Below are 24156 nucleotides of genomic sequence, written 5' to 3'. Positions count from 1 at the left end.
TGTGAGCCACCATGTGGTTGCTGGGAATTGAACTCAGGACCTTTGGAAGAGCAGGCAATGCTCTTAACCTCTGAGCCAACTCACCAGCCCCCCCCCCCGCCCCCAGCTTCTTTTTTTTTTTTTTTCTTTTTTTTTTTTTTGGTTTTTCGAGACCCAAGCTTCTTTTTAAACGAACTGTTGAGTCAACATTTCTCGAGTACGTAACGAATTCGAGGCTTTGGGAACAATTCTTCGCATTTCCTAGAGAAGGGGCTAGGACTTGCCCTGGAATTCTCCTTTGATGTACATTTCCCAATTACGTCAGATTTTTCCTGAAGGCTATCCCGCTTGAGGGATGCCAAAACAAAACCCAAACAAATAAAAACACTGGCAAGTGCCCAACCCCTTGCCTCAGGACCTTCTTAGAACCACTTAGACGTGGGACACACTTTCAGCTGAACGCCGAACGCTCCCTGCCGCAGCGCGCCTGCGTATCGGAGCCCCTTTGTTGCTGCGCCTGCGTGGTGAGCCCGCACGAACAAGTGCGCTACGCCGAGGGCGCCGGCTGGGGGCGAGCGACCTCGAGCAGCCGCCGGCGCCGCAACCGTTGCCACCGCCGCAACGCAGTGGGGTTCAGAGGCCCAGAAGGTGGTGACCGAGGATGTCGTCCACCGCGGCGTTTTGCCTTCTCTCTACCCTGGGAGGGTATTTGGTCACGTCGTTCTTGTTGCTTAAATACCCAACGTTGTTGCACCAGAGAAAGAAGCAGCGATTCCTCAGTAGGCACATCTCTCACCGCGGAGGTGAGAGGGGTCCCCAGAACCCGATGGCGGAGATGGGGGTGGCTTCCTTGCAGGAGGTAGAGGGTGGGGGTACCGGAGAGACCGAGGAAGGATGGGCTCCAGTGACTGGAGGGCTTCCTCACATGAGTCGTCCCGAAGAGAAGAAAGGGGTCTCGTGTTCCAGTCCTGGTGGGCGTCTCCGGGGAGCAAGGGTGGCAGGGCTTCTGTGAGGAGGTGAAGTGCAGGATGGGAGCGAGAAGTGGGGCGTTTCTCAGCCCGGGGAAGGATGACCGGGAGGACCCTTCTTGGCAGCTAGGCGCAAAGCCGGTGCAGATCCAGGAGACACCCGCAGAGGGAACCAGGAACAGAACAGACTGCTTGGAACCAGCTGGTGGCTGAGTCCGTGGGGAAGAGCTTGGGCTCAGGCAGGGCTGAGGATCCGCTGGACACCTGGAGCGAGCCGAGGAGCAAGCGGTGCCTAGTGACCTGGCCCACCCTCCACTCATTTGTAATTGAACTCTGGAGTGAAAGGTTTCTAAATCCAGGGACTTTTCCAAGGTCACAGTTAGAGCTTGGACAAAAGTGAGACAGGGAATTTGGAGGATTCTGGTTCCGAGGACTCCACACCTAGTACCTGCTTTCTTTTTTGTTTGGTTGGTTGTTTTTAATTTTGAACAGCACCATTTACCCCAGCAATGGTTCGTGGGTTTCTAAAAGAATAAAACATGATTTCGCTTATTAGTATTATTTTTTAAAAGATGGTAAGGTTACCTTGCAGAAGTATATTGCTATAAAGATCAAGGGGAGTTCCTACAACAGCCATGTCTTTGCTTCATCGTTACTTTTAATAATGTGACTTCATTACATCTCAATAATGATGTATAAAATATAAAATTGTTTCAGTTGCTTTACAATTTTCTTTTAGGGCGAATGTGATGCCAAGGTAAAATAGCTTAAAATGGAGCTGATGGTGGTGGTGGCTCATGCCTTTAATTCCAGCACTCAGGAGGCAGAGGCAGGCAGATCTCTCAGTTTGAGGCCAGATAGAGTGCGAGATCAGCTGGAGGGAGTTCCTTGTCAGCCAGGGCTACGCAAGAGAGACCCTGCCTCAAAAAACAAAAACAAGAGAAACCCTGTCTCGAAAAACCAAAAACAAACAAACAAACAAAAAAAATTTCTTTTTTTTTTTTTTTTTTTTTTTTGTTGTTGTTGTTGTTTTCGAGACAGGGTTTCTCTGTGGTTTTGGAGCCTGTCCTGGAACTAGCTCTTGTAGACCAGGCTGGTCTCGAGCTCACAGAGATCCGCCTGCCTCTGCCTCCCAAGTGCTGGGATTAAAGGCGTGCGCCACCACTGCCCGGCCAAAAAAATTTCTTGACATGTACAGTTTAATGGTAAATTCTGTAGTCTAAAATTTGACATAGTACCATAATGGTTTTTTTTGTTTTGTTTTTAGAGTTTCCAAAGTTGGAGTGTTGCTATGGAGCCCTGGCTGGCCTGCAAGTCTCTATGTAGACCAGGCTGGTCTGGAACTCTGCCACCGCCTTCCCAGAGCTGAGTTTAGTAAAGGTGTGGGACCATGGCTTCTATTTTGACTAATACGGCATAGAAATGCATTATCATTCTTTTGTAGAGTTTTGTCAGTTACAACAGTTTCCCACTTTTGATTTTAAAGACTGGCTTGTTGTTTTTTGTTTTGTTTTTCCTGTATAGCCCTCGCTGTCTTGGAACTAACTCTGTAGAGCAGGGTGGCCTTGACTGTCTCCCTCTGCCTCCCTGAGTGCTGGGATCAGAGTCATGTGTCATGCCTAGCTGTTGGTGATTGGTGTGTTTTCTAGCACATACATACTAGAGCACATGCGTAGAGGTCAGAGGACACTATCGGATGTTGGTCCTTGTCTTTCACATTGTTTGAAATGGAGCCTCTTATTGTTCATAGCTGAACTCACCAGGAAACTTGAGTTGGGGCTTGGAGCTTCTCCTACCTGAACTTACCATCTAGCAGTAGGGGAACTGGGATTACACACCAGATGCCGGTTCTACTGATTCCAGTTTATGCATGGGTTCTGGGTTCTACTACTTCTGGCCTGTGCATGGGTTCTGGGTTCTACCGCTTCTGGCCTGTGCATGGGTTCTGAGTTCTACCGCTTCTGGCCTGTGCATGGGTTCTGGGTTCTACTGCTTCTGGCTTGTGCATGGGTTCTGGGTTCTACCGCTTCTGGCCTGTGCATGGGTTCTGGGTTCTACCGCTTCTGGCCTGTGCATGAGTTCTGGGTTCTACCGCTTCTGGCCTGTGCATGGGTTCTGGGTTCTACTGCTTCTGGCTTGTGCATGGGTTCTGGGTTCTCTACCGCTTCTGGCTTGTGCATGGGTTCTGGGTTCTTCTACCGCTTCTGGCCTGTGCATGGGTTCTGGGTTCTACTGCTTCTGGCTTGTGCATGGGTTCTGGGTTCTACTACTTCTGGCCTACGCATGGGTTCTGGGGATCTGAAGCAAATGATTTACCCACTGCGCTCGCTATCCAGCTCAGTCCTTGCCATTTTGTTGTTGCTTTTTAAATAGTCTTACCGTATATAGCTCAGGCTGGCTTTGAACAGAATGGCTTTGAATTTGAGATATTCCTGCCTCAGCTTCCTGAGTGCTGCCATCACAGGTATTTGTCACCCCAATCTTCCTTTTGGAGATTATTATTTTAGTTTATTTAAGGTTTTTTGTTGTTTTTGGTTTTGGTTTTGAAGTCAGGGTTTCTATGTGTAGCCCTAGCTGTTCTGGGACTCTCTCTGTAGACCAGGCTGACCTCAAACTCATAGAGTCTGCCTCTGTCTCTCAGGTGTTGGGATTAAAGGCACATGCTACCTTCATGTGACTTGAAGATTATTCTCTTGTGGCTGAAGCTGCAGTTTTTCATTGGTTTTATAAACACTGCACTAGCACACTGTATGTCATATATATGAAGATATTAATGGATGATATAATGGTGGCCAGACAAAAACTCCAAGGAAAGTAAACATCAATTCATATGCAAACGTCTGAAAGTTTATAGAAGGAGCTGAACCAATATTGCTTTCCTTCACAGCATTTATATCTAGATCACAGGCAGGGAGATGGACAGAGACACCTGCTGCCAGGCAGTTCAATCTGAGGGACCCAACATGGTAGGAGAGAAGAGCTGAATCCCACGATTTTTCTGACTTCCATGCATATGTGTACACATGCATAAAATAAGTAAATGTTTAAAAACATCTTATTGGGGCTGGAGAGATGGCTCAGTGGTTAAGAGCATTGCCTGCTCTTCCAAAGGTCCTGAGTTCAATTCCCAGCAACCACATGGTAGCTCACAACCATCTGTAATGAGGTCTGGTGCCCACTTCTGGCCTGCAGGCATACACACAGACAGAACTTTGTATACATAATTTATAAATAAATAAATAAATAAATAAATATTTTTAAACATCTTATTCAGGAGATGGAGAGTTCAGTTCTGAGCACTGGCCGCTCTTCCAGAGGACCTGAATTCAATGCCAGAACCCATATGGTAGCTCACAACTGCCTGTAACTCCAGTTCCAGGGGTTCTGACACCAGTACACATTAAAAAAAAAATTAAAAAAAGTTTTTAAAAATCTTATGTTAAGATGCAAAATGCAATGTTTCCTTTCATTATCCTGTCAAAGATGAACTGATCCAAAGTAATTAGGAAACACTACATAAAGGAGGAAAATTAATATAAACTGAAAACACAGGGGACTGGGAGATCACTCAGTTGGTAAGAGGACCCGAGTTTGAGTCCCAGAACCTGTGTAGAAGAAGCCGGGAGCTGTGGTATTCCTAGTGCTGAAGAGGTGAAGACAGGTCCCTTGGACTCTGGCCAGCTAGTATAGTCTATGTGATGAGGGTAGGGGATGTTTCATGCACTCTGACACCCCTGAGATTGACAATAAAGAAGGTGGAGCTAGCTACTAGTCAACCCAAATAGCCATAGAGGTTTAAAGAACTGAGGATGTAGAGAGACACAGGAAGTGGTAGGGAGGGGTTTGGAAAGATTCATGGCCCTTTTGGATCAAGGAAGGAGCAAGAGGGGAGGCTACTGGATGTTTCTCTGATCAGATTCTTTTTTTTTTTTTTTTTTTTTTTTTTGGTTTTTCGAGACAGGGTTTCTCTGTGGTTTTGGAGCCTGTCCTGGAACTAGCTCTTGTAGACCAGGCTGGTCTCGAACTCACAGAGATCCACCTGCCTCTGCCTCCCAAGTGCTGGGATTAAAGGCGTGCGCCACCACCGCCCGGCTCTGATCAGATTCTTACCCCAATATCTGACTCCTGAAATTTTATCGATAAAGAATAATTAGACAAATACTTCATTTGGTGTTCCGTAATATGTGTTCTCTCCTGGGGACCACCGGCCTCTTAGTATAGCATGCCTAACTTGCTCCAAGTCTATTGGCAAAAATCCGTGCACCTAGATTTTCCCTCCTCTTTCTCTCTCTTCCCAGAAAGCCTGTCTGTCCTCTCCTTCCTAGCTATTGTCCATCTAGCTCTTTAGTACACCAATCACAGCAGTACATCTTCACATGGTGTACAAATATCCCACAACAGGTGAGTTCACGGCTTATGAGATATTCTGTCTCCAAAAAAAGTGTTAGCACTAGAAATGACACCTAAAGTTTTCCGCCATGGGGGAGGGGGAGGGAAATGGGAGGTGGTGGCGGGGAGAAGGCAGAAATCTTTAATAAATAAATAAACAACAGAAAAAAAATTAAAAAAAAAGTTTTCCGCCAAACATAAACACTCATACATACACAAAAGATACACAGTGGAACTATAAAATAAAATGAATAGGTTAGTCCTAGCACTGGAAAGGTAGGAAGGTTGTAAGTTTGAAATCAGCCTGGTCTACATAGTGAAACATAAACACACGAGGCAGGAAAAACACAAATTCAAGGTCATCCCTAGATGTGTAGTGACTTGGAAGCCACCTTGTGTTGTGTTAGATTCCATCTCAGTAAACCTATAGTAGGACTGGTTGATGACTCAGTAGGTAAAGATGTCAGCTGCCAAGCCAAACAACCTGAATTTGATGGATGGGACTCGCATAGTAGGTATGTTGGGTGGTTTTTGTCACCTCGACACAAACCTACCTGTATCTGAGAAGAGGGAATCTTAACTGAGAAAATGCCTCCATCAGATTAGCCTGTAGGGTGTTTTCTCGACTAATGATTAATATGGGAGGGCCCAGTCAATTGTGGGCGGGGCCGTCCCTGGGCAAGCGGTCCTAGATGGTATAAGAGAGCAGGCTAAGAAAGCCACGAGGGACACGTCAGTAAGTAGTGTTCCACCATGGCTTCTGCTTGAGTTCTTGCCCTGCCCTCCTTCGGTGATGGACTGTGACCTAGAAGTGTCAGCTGACAAAACCCCTTGGGTGCCAGTGGTTTTTTTTTTTTTTTTTTTTTTTTTTTTTTTTTTTTGGTTTTTCGAGACAGGGTTTCTCTGTAGCTTTGGTGCCTGTCCCGGAACTAGCTCTTGTAGACCAGGCTGGCCTCGAACTCACAGAGATCCGCCTGCCTCTGCCTCCCAAGTGCTGGGATTAAAGGCGTGCGCCACCACCGCCCGGCCTCATTATCTTTTAAAAAATTAAATCTTCAGCACTCTATTATCTAAAATAACCAAAGCCGGGCGATGGTGGTGCATGCCTTTAATCCCAGCACTCGGGAGGCAGAGACAGGCGGATCTCTGTGAGTTCGAGACCAGCCTGGTCCACAGAGCTAGTTCCAGGACAGGCTCCAAAGCCACAGAGAAACCCTGTCTCGAAAAACCAAAAAAAACAAAAAAACAAAACAAAACAAAAAAATAACCAAAAATGGAAACAAATTAAATATCTCAGAATATAGATGTAATAAATCAAGGAGTAGTTATATAAAGAAATCTATCGGGCTGGAGAGATGGCTCAGAGGTTAAGAGCATTGTCTGCTCTTCCAAAGGTCCTGAGTTCAATTCCCAGCAACCACATGATGGCTCACAACCATCTGTAATGGGGTCTGGTACCCTCTTCTAGCCTGCAGGCACACACACAGACAGAATGTATACATAATAAATAAATATTTAAAAAAATAAAGAAAAAAAATAAGGAAATCTATCATTCAGACACATTTTTAAATGACATAAGTCCATTAAGGAAATTACCCACTGGAACTCACTTTGTAGACCAGGCTGGCCTCAAACTCAAAGATCCACCTGCCCCTGTCTCCCGAGTGCTGGGACTAAAGGAGTATGCCGCCATCGCCCAGATTACCCACCAGTTTTACATTTTTTAAAAAGCAAATTATAGCCAGGTATGGTGGCAGACATCTTTGATCCTGGCACTTGAGGGCCAGAGGCAAGCAGATTTCTGTAAATTTCACAGCCAACCTAATCTACACAGCAAGTTCTAGGACAGCCAGGGCTGTGTAGAGAGACCCTGTCTAAAAATGGTTAAATGAGTCAGGCAGTGGTGGCGCACACCTTTAATCCCAGCACTCAGGAGGCAGAAGCAGGTGGATCTCTGCAGAGGCAGGTGGATCTCTGTGAGTTTGAAGCCAGTCTGGTGTGCAGGGAGAGTTCTAGGACAGCCGGAGCTATGCAGAGACACCGTCTCATAAAAAAAAAAAAAAAGTTACTTATTTATTGGTTTTATTGTTGTTTGTTTTTTTGTTGTTTTGTTTTTGAGACAGGGTGTCACTGTAATACTGGCTGTCCTGGAATTCACTATAAGACCCAGCTGACCACAAACACTGTTTCTGCTTCGTAAGTCCTGGGATTATAGGAGTGTACCACCATTCCTGGCTCTAAATATAACAAAGAAAATTTAATAGAACATTTCCAGAACTTTACAAGTTCCTGTTAGCTGAACAGTGGTAGCATTATGTTTTTAATTCCATGACCAAGGAGACAGGCAAATTGAGAGATTGAGGCCAGCCTGGGCTACATAGAGATCCTTTCAAAAAGGCCCTTGTTCATCACCCTGTGTCCCCAGAAGTCATCTTGATGCACTTTTCTGGCATCTTTAGAGCGTGGTCTCTGGCTTCTGTGGGTTCTTTATACGTTTACATCAGTCTGCAAGGTCAAGGCTATGTCCCTAAGACAGAGTTCACCGCATTTACTGTGCTGATGTCTTCACCAGTACTACAAAGCGTGGATAAGTATGTCTGGGTGTGTAGCTCAGTGGTGCTGTAATGCTTGCAGATTTGAGGTCTTGAAAATTGAGTTTCAGTCCCTAGTATCTCTCTCTCTCTACTCAGAAAGCATTAGTGGATAAAATTGCTGTTGCCATAGCATGAATCAGATCCATGGGTACAAAATGCATTGGTAGTCATTGTATTCTTCACCATCATTTGCTTAGTTTGCAAAAGTTAGTATTGGGCCGGGCGATGGTGGCGCACGCCTTTAATCCCAGCACTTGGGAGGCAGAGGCAGGCAGATCTCTGTGAGTTCGAGATCAGTCTGGTCTACAGAGCTAGTTCCAGGACAGGCTCCAAAGCCACAGAGAAACCCTGTCTCGAAAAACAAAAACAAAAACAAAACAAAAAAAAAAACAAAAAAAAAAAAGTTAGTATTGGGCCGGACAGTGGTAGTGCACACCTTTAATCCTAGCACTCGGGAGGCAGAGACAGGCAGATCTTTGTGAGTTCGAGGCCGACCTGGTCTATAGAGTGAGTCCTAGGGCAGGCTTCAAAGCTACACAGAGAAATCCTGTCTTGGGGGAGAGAAGCATACCAAAAGAAAGGAATGTAAGTCTGACTCCCCAGAACCCATGTAAAAGGCAATGGGTACCACATGAGTACTCCCAGAGCTCTTTAGAGATGACAGTCAGATCTAGGTGCTCAAGGGCCAGCTAGCCTGCCATAGGCTCAGGAAAACAACAGACACCGTCAAACACAGCAGAAGTCAGACCTGATGTTATCATCTGATCACATGCATACTGTGGCACATGCTCACAAGGGATGTGTGCTATATCTCCAACCATTAAAAAAAGGGCTCTGGCCAGGTGGTAGAGGCACACACCTTTAATCCTAGCTCTCGGGAGGTAGAGGCAGGCAAATTTCCAAGTTTGAAGCCAGCCTGGTCTATAAAGCGAGTTCCAAGTCAGCCAAGGTCACATAGAGAAACCCTGCCTGGGGAAAAAAAAAAAAACCAAAAACCTGAAAAATAGGATTCCATCCATCTCGCCCATCACACACACACTCTCATACACACACACACGCACACGCACACACACACACACACATTTTAAAAAGGCTCATTGCAGTTTCTAGAGAAATAAAATGTTCAGCGTGGCAAGTAAATGAAATTTAAACTCCTTGTTTCCACAGGTGCTGGAGAAAACCTGGAGAACACAATGGCCGCCTTCCAGCAGTAAGTACATCGGAAGGTCCCCTCTTACAGCCTGTCGTTGAAGTTAAGTGATGGGGAGAAGGGAGGTGGCGTGTGTGTGCCGCTCGCTTGCGATAGCAGTTTCTATAAAATGCCTTTGTTATAGTTTGAAGTATTACACAGAGTATTTGGCTTCTGTGTAATTGTCAAAGCCGTTTTGAGTAGTCCAAAGACACTCTGTTTCCAGAGCTGGAGCAGACATCTGTGACAAGGGACAGACCTGTGAGTAGTGCTAGTTGGTCCAGTGCAGAAAGAGCAAATGCGCCAACTGGGTTTTTTTTTGTTTTTTTTGGTTTTTGTTTTGTTTGTTTTGTTGTTGTTGTTTGGTTTTTTTCGAGACAGAGTTTCTCTGTAGCTTTGGTGCTTGTCCCAGAGCCAACTGTGGCATTGGTTGCTGGTTATGAATGGGATTTGTGTGTCTTTGTGCCCGGAGTTTCTGTTCAGCTGGAGCCTGCAATCGGGGTTCTTCTTGGGATCCTCTTGTGTGCTGCTGTTATTTTTTTAGTAAGATGAGTTAAATTGTTTCTATTAATAATGGATTCATAGTTCATACAGAGGCCTTTTCAAGGCTTTGTCATAGTAGTAGAGGCTGCAGGAGATGCTGATTGGGGCCCTTGTTCTTTGTCTTGGGGCCCGATGATTACCATCAGCCTGTTTTCCCTTCTGAAAAATAAAATGGGATATGAAGCAAGGCCAATGAAAGGAAGACATTACCTATCCATACTTAGAAAAGAATTCTAATACAATTTTAAGCCATTTTTTTTTTTTTATGATGGGTTGGGCATCTCTCTCTGTTGACCAGAGTGGTCCCATACTCCTAAGCAATATGGAAACATTTTATATGTAATTAGGACCAGTCAGGAGGGTTGGTCTGTCTGTTATGCTGGAGATTAAAGTCAGGGCTTCCTGCGTGCTAACATGTGCTCTATGGCCCAGGTACTTCCGCAGCCCAGCAGGATTTGGTCTAAGTTCTGCTTTTCACCATTAAGTGACATCTTCAAAGATCATTTCAGGGCTTGAGAGATGACTCAGCAATTAATGCACTGGCTGTTCTTCCACAGGACCCAGGTTCAATTCCCAGCACCCACATGGCAGCTCACAGTGGTCTGTAACTCCTGTTCCAGGGTTCCCAACACCCTCACACAGACATATATGCAGAAAAACACCATTGCACATAAAATAAAAATAAATAAATCATTTTTTTAAAAAGAGCTGGGTGGTGGTGGCACTTGCCTTTAATCCTAGCACGGGAGGGGGGGCAGAGAGTTCAAGGCCAACTTGGTCTACAAATGGTTCTAGGACAGTTAGGACTGTTACACAGAGAAACCCTGTCTTGAAAAACCAAAAAGGATACAGCAACCCCTTCATAGTGAGTATAGAACCTGAAACTAAAGAATTGTGCTGCCGGGCGGTGGTGGCGCACGCCTTTAATCCCAGCACTTGGGAGGCAGAGGCAGGCGGATCTCTGTGAGTTCGAGACCAGCCTGGTCTACAAGAGCTAGTTCCAGGACAGGCTCCAAAACCACAGAGAAACCCTGTCTCGAAAAACCAAAAAAAAAGGGCTGGAGAGATGGCTCAGCAGTTAAGAGCATTGCCTGCCCTTTTAAAGGTCCTGAGTTCAATTCCCAGCATCCACATGGTGGCTCACAACCATCTGTAATGGGGTCTGGTGCCCTCTTCTGGCATGCAGGCATACACACAGACAGAGTATTGCATACATAATAAATAAATAAATAAATAAATATAAAGAAAAACAAACAAACAAAAAAAAAGAATGGTGCTGCACGCACATGCAGTTAGCCAGTCCTTGGGTATATAAATTCTGGCGTTTGTTTTTTGAGATGGGTGCTCATAGACTAGGCTGCCTCAAAGGAATATGTGTCTAAACTGACTCTCCTACCTCCACCTCCTGAGTGCTAAGATTACAGGCATTTACCATCACACCCTGCAAAACCTGACTCGTAAGAGCTAATAAAACTAGGTTATTAAACTGGGCCACATAGGTAAATACAAAGAGGACAATATAATCCCTGTGGTACTTATATGAATGTAGGAGAAGTAATAAGTTATATTAGCAATGCCTGGGTGCAGAATTTGGCATAGAGTCAAAATAATTAAGTTTGCCCTGGCTCTCATCTCTCGTGTGTGTGTGTGTGTGTGTGTGTGTGTGTGTGTGTGTGTATCTCCTGTGTGAAGATTGGCAGGAGTCAGTTTCTCCTTTCTCCATGTGGCTCCCTAACTCACTGAGCCATCTTGTCTTGTCAGTCTTTTGCTTCTTTTTGTTTTTGTTTTGTTTTGTTTTGTTGTTTTTCCGACACAAGGCTCTGGCTGTCCCAGAACTTTCTGTAGACCACTCTGCTCCTGCCTCTGCCTCCCGAGTGCTGGGATTAAAGGCGTGCACCACCACCGCCCGGCTCAAATCAATTTCTTAACAGGACCTTTTGGAAGTTTTATGTTTTTTGTTTTTGATTTTAGTTATGGGTTTGAGAGATGCCTCAAGAATTAACAGTTAACAGCTTTTGCAGAAGACCCTCACAGCTGCCAGCCTCGGCCTCCAGCTCCAGTTGCTGCTTCTGGCCTCACAGCTGCACTCCTGTGTGCTGGGAACCACCCGGGGCCATCTGTGCAAGCAGTGCATGTTCTTTCCTGCTGAGCCAGCTCTTTGGCCCTTGGAAGTTTTGTGCATTTTTGTTGTTTTGTTTTGTTTTCACATCTATCTTTGTGATTGGGGGAGGGGGGCAAGGTCATATAACCAAGACTCACATAACCCTCACCTTGCCGTGTAGCTGAAACTGGATCTGAACTCCTAATCATCTTGTCTTCACCCCCCAAGTGCTAGGGTTACAGATATGCACCACCATGCCTTGTACCTCTCTCTCTGTCTTCTCTTTCTCTCTAAGACAGGGTCTCTCTATATAGTACTGGCCGTCCTGCAGCTCACTATATAGACTAGGCTGGCCTTGAACTCACAGAGATCCACCTGCCTCTTCTTCCTGAGTGGACTGCTGGGATTAAAGGTATGTGCTACCATGTTTGGCTATTCATCTGATTTTGATCATATGCATAGATGACAAATAGGAGATTCTCCTGAAAAAATTCACTTGAGGATACAGTTATGCCTTATTGCACATGCACTCAGAGCAAGTTCAGGCTCAGTCTCCCCTGTATCATGACGTAGAACGGATAGATTCGAACAGAAACTGCCCAAGTTTGATGGTCATTAAGGGGAAGAGAAACTTATTCAAAGGGGATATACATGTAGCCCAGTGCAAGTAGGGATTGGAGAATGTTCTACTAGGTGTATCATTCGGAGGTAGGTGTGTGTGTGTGTGTGTGTGTGTGTGTGTGTGTGTGTAGTAATTTTCAGGCAAAGCACCCAGACTTTCAAATGAATTAGAAGAGTGGGGTGTGCTGTCCTTCCCCTAAGCCAAGTACAATCTGTTCACTAAACTATTTGCTGTGTGAGCCTACCTCAGCAGGTCTCACAGTGAGGCTGATCTAGACTAAATATCCTAGATTGGACTCAAACTGGGGACATTTTCCAGCCTCAGCTTCTTAAGTGCTGGGATTTCCTGTGTGAGCTACTGTATCTAGCCTTTCCTAGTAGTTTTGCTGTTGAATGTCTGTTTTTCACTTAGTAGCCATTTGTAAATCCTTGTTGGTGAGACACCCTGTTCTGTGCAAAGTCTCATCCATGATTCTTCAGTTGATGTGGCTCTGAAATTTTGTTACATGCTTAAGTTTAGTGGTTGAATTTTATCTCTAAGATTTCTTTTTTTTTTTTTTTTTTGGTTTTTCGAGACAGGGTTTCTCTGTGGCTTTGGAGCCTGTCCTGGAACTAGCTCTGTAGACCAGGCTGGTCTCGAACTCACAGAGATCCGCCTGCCTCTGCCTCCCAAGTGCTGGGATTAAAGGCGTGCGCCACCATCGCCCGGCTATCTCTAAAATTTCTACTTATTTTCATTGTTACCATTCTATGTCTTTGACAAACTTCTTTTGTTCATGTATTATTTCCAGATTCATTCCTTTCTCTTCCCTTTCTTTCTTTCGCTGTTCCTGAACTTCACCCACCGTAGCTGAGGATCACCTTGAACTTCTCACCCTGTCACACCCCCGAGTTCTGGGATCACACAGATGCACCAACTCACCTAGTTCTTCTCTTCCTTTACTGTTGTTTCCTAGATCTCCCTCTGGGTGGAATCCATTGGTGGAGTTTTATTTCTACTTTACACTCTGCTGTCCTCCTCCCTCCTCTCCCAAGTGCTGAGATTACAGGAGTTTACCACCAAAGTGCCTAATAGTATCATCCTGAAGATGATAAAAGCAGCCACATTTATCTTATTTCTTAATAATTTCATGTTATAGGTATGGAAAAACACCATAAGAGGAAAGTCTAGTTGCCCCAAGTTTTACTAACGTGTCAGAAATTGCCACCCAAATCTCTTAGTTTCTGGTCAGGTATTTTCCCCACTGTATTGAAATGCCAGAATTAACCATAGCTGCTTTGGAAGAGACAACATGACTCACTTACCATAAGCCACAACATTTTAATAATTTATTATACGATTATAGCATCACTTTGATGAGTCATGATAAATGTGGTTGAACTATTGTTATGGGATAGCCTGGATTTTAAAATCAGAATGTTTGTCTCTGATACGTGTAAAGTAAATGTTCATCAGTTTGCACAGTGCCATTTTCTCTTATGTCTCCAGTGCAGTTACCATTGGAACTGATATGTTGGAACTGGACTGCCATATCACAAAAGATGAACAAGTTGTAGTGTCGCATGATGCAAATCTGAAGAGGTCAACTGGGATCAATGTAAATGTCTCTGACCTCAAATACTGTGTAAGTAAAAATAAACGAATGGCATTATATGTAGGGCTAAAATATTTAAGGCAGAAAAGAGCCAGATGTCACTACAATCAGTAACTTTTGCGAATGATGATGATTAGGCTGGTTTTATGGCTCACAGCTGTAATCCCGCGCTTGGGAAGCTTGCTTGTCCAAAGCTTGAGGCCAGCCTGGGCTCCTGTCTCAAAACAAACAAACAGGAACTGAAGAGATGGCTTCAGTGTAGAGAGCACTGGCTGCTCTTCTAGACGACCCTGTTTCTGTTCGCAGCACCCACATGGTAACTCACAGCTGTCTGTAACTCCAGTTCCAGGGGATCCAACTCACTTTTTGGGCCTCTGTAGGTATCAAACATAAGTGGTACGCAGGCATACATGCAGGCAAAATACTTATAAAATAGAAAAGAAGCAAACAAAACCCAAACCACCCAAACAACAAATCCCTAAGGAATGACAGTGATTAAAATATGTGAAAAAGGAAAAAAATGTTAAAGTATCTTGGCATGCAGCAAGGAATTTGTGTGGTTCCAATGCAGCTGTGGGGACCTGCTTCATCTCTTCCTTTAGACAGAGTCGCATGTAGCCCAGGCTGGCCATGAACTCCCTGTGGAGCCGTGGATAGTCTTGAATTCCTGATAATCCTGCTTTCACTTCCCAGATGCGCTAGGATTGTCGGTATACACCACTGCTGTAGTTAAGATTTCTATTACTGCGAGGAGAGGCCATGACTACAGCAACTCTTGTGAAGAATGCATTTAATCGTGGTGGCTCGCTTACAGTCTCAGAGGTTCAGTCCATTATCATCATGACAGGGAACATGGCATACAGACAGACATGGTGCCGGAGGAGTAGCTGAGAGTCCTACCTCTCGCAGGCCACAGGAAGTTGACTGAGACACTGGCGGTATCCTGAGCATAGGAAATCTCCAAGTCTGCCCCCATAGTGGCACACTTCCTCCAACAAGGCCATACCCACTCCAAGAAAACCACACCTCCTGATAGCACCATTCCCTCTGAGATCATGGGGGTCAATAACATCCAAACTACCGCAACACCGTGCCAGATTACATGGATGTTGAAGTTAGATCCCAGGGCCTCAGAGACACACTAGGCAAGCACTCTGCTGGCTCTATCCCCACTTACACAAATATTTTGATAAAGTATCCGTCATCAAATGTGAAATTGCATTGCAAATCAAGTTGTGTATTTGAGTCACATTTAACATAGGAGTTAGTTTTAGCCTTCCAATGTAGGAAAGCATCATTTTAAAATCTGTTAAAGGGCCAGCGAGATAGCTGAGCAGAGAAAGGTGATTGCCAGGAAAGGCAGACACCCTGAGTTTGATCTCCAGAGCCCAGATCAAGAAGCCCAGGTGAAAGGAAAGAAAAAATGAAGTGCTGTGTGTCTGTAATCCCAGCACTCCGACCACAAGATGGGAGGTAGAAGAAAATCATACGGGAGCTCAGGGGCCAGCTAGCCCCAAGCATTCAGGGCAACAGAAACCCCAAAGGAGACCCTACTTCCAAATAAGTGGAAAGAGAAACCCAATTTCCAGAAGTTCTCTTCTGACCTCGCTTAGAGTCTTAAAAATCCGATTATGAAAGAAATTTAATGAAAGGGAAAACCATCTGGGCCAGCAAGATGGCCCAGTGGATAAAGGCATTCTGAGGCCAAGCCTGATAGTCGTGAGTTCTATCCCTGGAAGCTCTCTTGGAAGGAGAGAGCTGACTCCTGTGTTGTGCCCTCTACACTGTGTGAATGCACCGCGGTACGCTCAGGCTCACACACACATGCTAGATAAAAGTAACAAAACATTTTAAATCATATAATCTATCTATGGTCACAACAGTAAACACTAAGACTAGTGTCTGCTTCTGTGCCCTGAGAAAGCCTGACATTAATATGCTATAGTCTGTTGGTATACTCTGTTGGTTTTCTACAGCTTTATATTCACTACTAATTATGTGTGTTGTGCACCAAATTCTGTAATGTGTGTGAGGGCAAATGCCTATAATTACAGCACTCAAAAGTTGTGCCTCTACCTGACCTGGTGGCGCACACCTTTAATCGCAGCACTCAGGAGGCAGAGGCAGGCGGATCTCTGAGTTTGAGGCCATCCTGGTCTAGAGAGCAAGTTCTAGGACAGCTAGGGCTACACAGAGAAACCCTGTCTCAAATCATCATCATCAACAACAAGAACAACAATAATAATAGTAATACAAATTTAGGGCCCAGAGAGATGTCTCAGCAGTAGGAGGGTCTTGAGTTCAGTTCCTAGCCCCCACATCAGCCAGTTAGTTCTTGGGTATCCAACACCTCTTGCCTTCAAGGTCATCTACACACACACACACACGCCTACACATAATTAAAAATAATAAAAACAAATCTTTTTAAAATGTGAGGAGGCAAAACCTTTAAAAAACATACTATAAATTTAAGTATTCCAGATTTCTTGTAGGTGGTGTCTAAGTAATTCTATCATGATTTTGCCTCTGGAAAGCTGAAGGATGCTGTGTTTAAATGTATGCTACGTCTTAATCTTTTTTAAAGATACTAAATCTTTGTCATGTGAAACACCAAAGTGCTTTTTGTTTTTGAGAGATAACTATTTTTTCATCATATCTTTTTAAGGAGCTCCCGCCCTACCTTTGCAAACTGGATGTCCCCTTTCAGAGAGGTAACCTTTCTTTTTATGGTTTAAATGCTGACATTAAAGTATATTCATTTCTATTGAGAATCATAGTAGTTTCTTGCTAATAGTATTGCCCTCTAACCTGACCTCTGACCTGCAAGTCTAAAACTTTGATGACTGTCTGATTCTAAGATTATTTGGCCTAAAGATTGAACTGTATCACTTAGCTTAAAGTCACTTGACAGCTAATTGAAGCCTGAATACCATAATAATTATATGAATTTAGATTCTTGGAGATACCTTATACTTTTTAGCGTGTGAATGCAGAGCAGGGTGTGTGTGCTACGATAGTCTCAGTCTGTATCTTAAATTTGCTGTGTGTCCCAGACTGGCCTCAAACTCACAGTTGTCCTGCCTCAGTCTGCAGAGGGGTGGGGGTTGGATAATTGAGCCACCATGCTTGATGGCTTTGTACTACTGCTTCCTATGTATGTCTAAAGCAAGTCTGATGGCATTGCCGGTACTTGTCTCGAAAAAAAAAAAAAAAAAAAAGAAAAGAAAGAAAGAAAAGAAAATGAAAGACCTCTTGTAGATCCTTTCTGATTCTGATATATTTGTTTAAAAATTTTAAAGTAGCATTTATTTATTTTATTTATTTATTATTTTTGGTTTTTTGAGGCAGGGTTTCTCTGTAGCTTCAGAGCCTGTCCTGGAACTCTATAGACCAGGCTGGCCTCGAACTCACTGAGATCCACCTGCCTCTGCCTCCCAAGTGCTGAGATTAAAGACATGTGCTACCACCACCCGGCAACCCTGTTATTTTGTCGTCACCATTGTTGTGAGAGACTTTTAAATTTTGTTAATTAATTAATTAACTGTGTGTGTGCGTGTGCGCGTGTGCATGTGTGTATACAAGCTTGTCATGATGTACCTTCGGAGATCAGAAGACAACTTGTGAGAGTTGATTCTCTCCTTTATCATCCTGTAGGAATTGAACCCAGGTTGTCAGGCCTGGTGAAGGCACCTCTAACCTCCAAGCCATCTCACAGACCCCGGTGGATTTATTCATATCCATTTTTAAAATAACTGTGCCTACCACATGAGACAATTTTAAATTAGCCAGTATAGGGCTGTAGATATAGTTCAGTGGTAGAGTACTTGTTGAGCTAGAGTTGAAAGCAATCCTAACACTGGAGGTTGAGGCAGGAAGATCACAAGTACAAGGTCAGATTGGAGTATGAAGTGAGTCCTTTTCTCCAAAACAGCAAAGGTTGGCTCTGGAGAGAGGGCTCAGCAGTTAAGAGCTCTTGAAGCTCTTGCAGAGAACCTGGGTCAGTTCCCAGCACCCATGTGGTTGCCTACAACTCCAGTTCCAGAGGAAACGATGCCCTTTTCTGACCTCCAAAGGCTTCTGCATGAATGCTGTACACACACACACTCACACACACATATATACATACTTAGGTACTCACACATATGCATAATTTTAAATTTTAAATTATTCTTTAAACACCAAAAGCAGGGTAGGTTTAGGGGAGAGGAAGAAAGATAAATAAAAGGGGGGACCCCTAAAAGTTACTGGATATTTGCGAGACAGGGCAGCTAGGGCCACCTTGTCTCAAAACATGAAAACAAAGAGCTGGAGAGCTCGCTTAGTGGTGAAGAGTGATTGGTGTTCCTCCCGGAGGAGTTGAGTTTGGTTCCCAGCACCCACATTGGCTTGCTCACAACTGCCGGCCTCTAGCTTCAGGGAATGTCATACCTCCTCTGGCCTCCTCCAGCCTTTTCCAGCACCCACAGGAAACACACATGTGCTTACAGACACAGAGGTAAATTAAAACAATAAAAATTAATAATCGAATAAGAATGAAAACCATCTATTTGTAAGGCAGGATTCAATCTAACGTGTCTGATTTGTCTTCACTTAAGTATCTTTAATCTATCTATCTATCTATCTATCTATCTATATATATATATATATATATTTTTTTTTTTTTTTTTTTTTTGGTTTTTCGAGACAGGGTTTCTCTGTAGCTTTGGAGCCTGTCCTGGAACTCCCTTTGTAGACCAGGCTGGCCTCGAACTCTCAGAGATCCGCCTGCATCTGCCTCCAGAGTGCTGGGATTAAAGGCGTGCACCACCACCGCCCGGCTCTTTAATCTATATTGATTTGAGGAAATACTCTTTCGAGACAGGGTCTCTCTGTGTAGCCCTGGCTGTCCTGGAACTCACTCTGTAGACCAGGCTGGCTTTGAATTCAGAGATCTGCCTATCTCTTCCTCTTGAGTGCTGGAATTAAAGACCTGTACCACCGCTGCCTAGCTAGGTATTTTAAATTTAAGAATCCCCATGCAGCTAGTAGGTACTGCTTTAATAACAGAACTAGGGTATCATGCCTACAATGTTTAGGTTGTTAGTAACAGAAATCAGTTTAAATTAGCTTTAGGAGAGAAATAAACTCTAGGGGACGGAGAGCTGGCCAGCAGTGAGAGTACATATTGCCCCTCCAGAGGACTGGGATTCAGTTCCCAGTACCCTTGTGTGATACTTTTTAACTAAGTCTCAGGGGACCCAACACCCACACACAAATGCATAAATAGAGATTTAAAAAATAAAAAGATTTATTAGATAGATATTGGTGATTTTGACATTAAATGTAATACCCAGAGATACGAAAAGACCCCTTGTATCAGCCCTTTTATCTATTTCTCTTTGTGTGTTTTCACTTATATCTCTAACAAAGGGTTTTTTTTTGTTTTTTGTTTTTTTTTTTTTTTTGATTTTTCGAGACAGGGTTTCTCCGTAGCTTTTGGTTCCTGTCCTGGAACTAGCTCTTGTAGACCAGGCTGGCCTCGAACTCACAGAGATCCGCCTGCCTCTAACAAAGGTATTGATGTGTAATTCAGACTAGCTGTCAGACGTGTTGGCTATGAAGTCATAGCAATCCTCCTGCCTCAGCCTCCTAAGTGCTGGGATTGCAAACATGTGGTACTGTCTTAGAGTTTCTGTTTCTGTGAAGAGACACCATGACCACAGCAACTCCTTCCCCGTCCCCTAGACAGGGTTTCTGTGTGTAGCCCTGGCTGTCCTAGAACTCACTCTGTAGACCAGGCTGGCCTCCATCTCACAGAGATCCACCTGCCTCTGCTTCTCTAGTGCTGGGATTAAAGGCACGTGCCACCACCGCCAAACTGACCTTGAATTCTTCACACTCTGTCCAGTGCTGGGATCACAGTGACCAGTTTAGGCAGTGCTGGGAGGCTTCTAAACCACCACCTCATGCTGGACAAATATTACCATCTACTCTGCATTCTTAGCCTAAGTTTTCTACATTAAAGAATGATTTTTAGATTTATTTTTTATGTGTATAAATGTTTTCCCTTCATGTGTGCATGCGCACTACATGCCTGGTGCTTTGAGAGTTCAAAAGAGGGCATCAGAACTCCCGGAACTGGAGTTAGGGATGGTTGTGAGCCACCATGTGAGTGGTGGGAACCGACTTAGGTCCTCTGCATGAGCAGCAAATTGATCTTACCATCTCTCTAGCCCAAGTTTTTCCTTTTTAAACATAGGGATTTTTACATGATTTATATAGTCTGTGATAAATTTAAACTCATTTGTATAAGTGCTAGATATCCATCCCAAGATTTGTTTGTTTGGTTGGTTCGCTTTGTTTTGTTCTGGGTTTTTTGTTTGTTTGTTTGTTTTTCCAAGACAGTAGTTCTCTGTGTAGCCTTGGTTGTCCTTGACCTCAGATCACCTGCCTCTGCCTCCCAGTTCTGTGAGATAGACGCGCACTCAGCTCTTCTCAATATTTTTTAAAATAGTAAATGCAGCTCCAAAACCACAGAGAAACCCTGTCTCAAAAAACCAAAAAAAAAAAAAAATAGTAAATGCAGAACGAATTTACTGATGAACTTAACTTTATGACTAAAAAGCCTAGGGGCTATATACCTTTGTTCATGACTGGTTCCAGTTAATCATGCAATAATCAGTTTCTTTCTATTTGAGCTCTTGGATCTATGTTTTATCTATTAGCTTTGTTCTCAAAGATTTTAATGTTTATTTTATTTATTTATTGTGGGGGCTAGGACTAGGTGGTCATATCTGTGTGTGTGGCGATCGTGTGGGACTCAGTCCTTTGCCTCCATCATGTGTGTCTTGGGAAATAGCCTAGGTCCTCAGGCTTGGCAGTGAGCACCTCTATACACTTAGCCATCTCGCCATCTCTCTCTTTCTCTCTCTCTCTCTTTTTTTTTTTTTTTTTTTTTGGTTTTTCAAGACAGGGTTTCTCTGTAGCTTTGGAGCCTGTCCTGGAACTAGCTCTTGTAGATCAGGCTGGCCTTGAACTCAGAGAGATCCACCTGCCTCTGCCTCCTGAAGTGCTGGGATTAAAGGCATGCGCCACTAACGCTGGCCTACTCAGCCATCTTACTGGCCATCAGGGACACCGTTTGTACTTTTTTTTTTTTTTTTTTTTTTGGTTTTTCGAGACAGGGTTTCTCTGTGGCTTTGGAGCCTGTCTGTACTTTTTATTTTGAGACACGGTCTCTCTACCTAGTCCTGGCTGTCCACGCTGGTCTAAGCTCATAGATATCCACCTGCCTCTGCCTCCCGAAGTTGTTCACCACCATGCCTGGCCTTATACATAATTTTTATTACTCTTTTCTTTGAATTAAACTACATTGATGTTAGTTATTTGACAGATGTGGGCAGGAAAGATGGTTCCGTGGTTAAACATATTTGCTGCTCTTGCAGAGGACCTGGGTTTGGTTCCCAGTACCCACATGGTGTCTAGCAAACCATCCAGAACTCCAGTTCCAATGCATCACACAGCCTCTTCTGGCCACGGGCACACATTTTGTGTACATACATACATGCAGGCAAAATGCTCATACACATAAAAGAAAATGAACACATCTTTTTAAAATTTTGTTTGTATGTTATGTTCATTGATGTTTTGCCTGCATATATGTCTGTGTGAGGGTATCAGATCCCCTGGAGCTGGAGTTACGGACAGGTGTGAGGTTCCATTTGGGTGCTAGGGATTGAACTTGGGTCCTCTGGAAAGATTAATCAATCCTTTTAACCGCTGAGTGGTCTTTCCAGTCCCTAAATACATTTTAAAAAATATTCATTTGAGCCGAGCAATGGTGTTGCATGTCTTTAGTCCTAGCGCTTGGGAGGCAGAGGCAGATGGATCTCTGTGAGTTTGAGGCCAGCCTGGTCTATAAGAGCTAGTTCCAGTACAGGCTCCAAAGCTACAGAGAAACCCTGTCTCAACTAAAAAAAAAATAAATAAAAAAAAAATTCATTTGTATTATTATTATTATTTTTTTTTTTGGTTTTTTCGAGCCAGGGTTTCTCTGTGGCTTTGGAGCCTGTCCTGGAACTAGCTCTGTAGACCAGGCTGGTCTCGAACTCACAGAGATCCGCCTGCCTCTGCCTCCCGAGTGCTGTAACGCAAGTCACCCATTGTGGGTTTCAGGAACGGAATTCTAGTCCTTTGGAAGAGTAGTACGTGCCCTTAACTGCTAGCCATCTGTCCATCTTTCTTTAAAAATTTATTTTTAGGTCAGGCAGTGGTGGCACATACCTTTAATCCCAGCCCTCAGGAGGCAGAGGCAGTGGGTCTCTGTGAGTTCGAGGCCAGCCTGGTCTACAAGAGCTAGTTCCAGGACAGGCTCCAAAGCTACAGAGAAACCCTGTCTCGAAAAACAAAAACAAAAAATGTATTTTTAAATAATTTAACAAGTTAAGTTATTGGATTAGTTTTGCCTAAGAATTATTCTCAAGTCTCTGAAAACTTCTATGATAATCTTATAGCAAAACAGTCTCAATAATTATTGGTTAAATTAAAATAATTATCTGGATGTGGGGGCACACATCTTTAATCCCAGCACTATAGAGGCAGAAACAGGCAGATCTCTGAGAGTTCGAGGCAAGCCTGGTCTACACAGCGAGTTCCAGGGCTATAGAGTGAGACCCTCTTTCAAATTAATAAAGTAATTAAATTATTATATAGCTATTCGATAGAGTTTTTTTAAACCTTTAAATAACTTCATACTATAAATGACAGTCTGAACAAGGTCACATACATGCTTAATCCCAACCCTTGAGTGGTTGAGGCCAGAGGATCAGTCTTTCAAGGACAGCTAGCTCCCCTCCCCCTAGTGAATTCAAGGTCATCATGGGCTGTGTGAGATGCTGTCTCAAAAACCACAATCAAAGAAAAATTTTAAAAATCAGCAGGGTATATGTAGCTCAGTGGTAGAGAGATGCCTAGAATGTGTGAGACCCTGGGTTTATCCCAAGCAGCACAAAGCAAAAGGTGAGACAGAAGCCAGCGAGAAAATAGCATCAGTGGATTGTATCAGTGTCAGTATTTGTATGGTGTATGGTTTTGCAAGATGTTGCCATTGGGAAAGCTGGACAAAGAGTGTGTAGATCTGTGGACTGTTTCTTACAGTCTTCATGTGACTCTAGTAATCTTGAAAACTTAAAAAATTGAAATCACAGCTGGGCATGGTGGCACACGCCTGTAATCCCAGCACTTGAAGCAGAGGCAGGCAGATCTCTGAGAGTTGAAGGCCAGCCTGATGTACAGAAGTTGTTCCAGGTCAGCCAGGGCTGCACAGAGAAATCCTGTTTCAAAAAACAACAAAAATAAGATAAAAAATGTAATCAAAATTTAAAAGTATAACATAAAAATATTTTTACGGACATAAAAATAGCAGGCTATCCCAGCACTCGGGAGGCAGAGGCAGGCGGATCTCTGTGAGTTCGAGACCAGCCTGGTCTACAAGAGCTAATTCCAGGACTGGCTCCAAAACCACAGAGAAACCCTGTCTCGAAAAAACCAAAAAAAAAAAAAAAAATTGCAGGCTAAAAACCAAAGACACGAGGAAAGAAGGAAGCCACTGAGTGCTCACGATGACATGTCTGTGTTATTATATTTCATATGACCTTTCTTTCCTTATTCTTGGTCTTATTTTGTCATGCACATGTACTATAAATTCAACCATTAAGGAAGAGTTCTCCTTTAAGAATGGAAGTTACCGTTTAAAAATCTTATTTTCTCAGCCTGCAAGTGTGAAGGAAAAGATAACCGAATTCCACTGCTGAAAGAGGTGTTTGAGGCCTTTCCTGAGACCCCCATTAACATCGACATCAAAGTCAACAACAATGTGCTGATTAAGAAGGTATGGTAGGGACATTGTCTCAGTAAGGTCAGGGTAGGTGACAGATTGCTGGTGTGTGGGGAAATGCGATATTCTGGGGCTCAGCATTGTTTGATTTCAAAAACTAAATAAGGCTGGAGTAGATGAGAGACTGATAGTGATCGAGGTGTCTAAAGTCATGCCCGTAAAGGTCACCTCGAAACTTTCCTATGCCCTGTTTTCAGAGTGAGCTGGGTTATCCCTGCCCAGGATAACAGTAAGCTCTCTTGGGCTCCAGCCATCCTGACGTTTCTATAATTGACTACCAGTCTTAAATTGTTTCACTCAGGA

The 24156-nt window shown here is 43.8% G+C and overlaps 1 protein-coding gene across 2 annotated transcripts in view; it reads left to right on the top strand.

Moving 5' to 3' along the window:
* The first annotated feature begins 521 nt into the window (after positions 1 to 521).
* Gdpd1 (glycerophosphodiester phosphodiesterase domain containing 1) overlaps positions 522 to 24156 on the top strand; it is a 37434-nt gene continuing 13799 nt past the window's right edge. The window contains exons 1-6 of one of the 2 annotated variants that reach the window (XM_057776846.1): positions 653 to 782; positions 2215 to 2327; positions 9098 to 9140; positions 13874 to 14009; positions 16645 to 16690; positions 23729 to 23847. In XM_057776846.1, coding sequence (XP_057632829.1) covers positions 9124 to 9140; positions 13874 to 14009; positions 16645 to 16690; positions 23729 to 23847 — 318 coding nt within the window. In that variant the 5' untranslated portion in view covers positions 653 to 782; positions 2215 to 2327; positions 9098 to 9123. Of the gene's footprint in view, positions 783 to 2214; positions 2328 to 9097; positions 9141 to 13873; positions 14010 to 16644; positions 16691 to 23728; positions 23848 to 24156 lie in introns of both variants that reach the window. The other variant, XM_057776845.1, reaches the window with a different exon arrangement.

The sequence above is a fragment of the Chionomys nivalis genome, chromosome 7 (genome assembly GCF_950005125.1).
Source record: "Chionomys nivalis chromosome 7, mChiNiv1.1, whole genome shotgun sequence".
In the NCBI taxonomy this organism is placed as follows: Eukaryota; Metazoa; Chordata; class Mammalia; order Rodentia; family Cricetidae; genus Chionomys; species Chionomys nivalis.
Note: the sequence above shows the minus strand (reverse complement) of the source record. Positions and strands in the feature narration are given on the sequence as shown.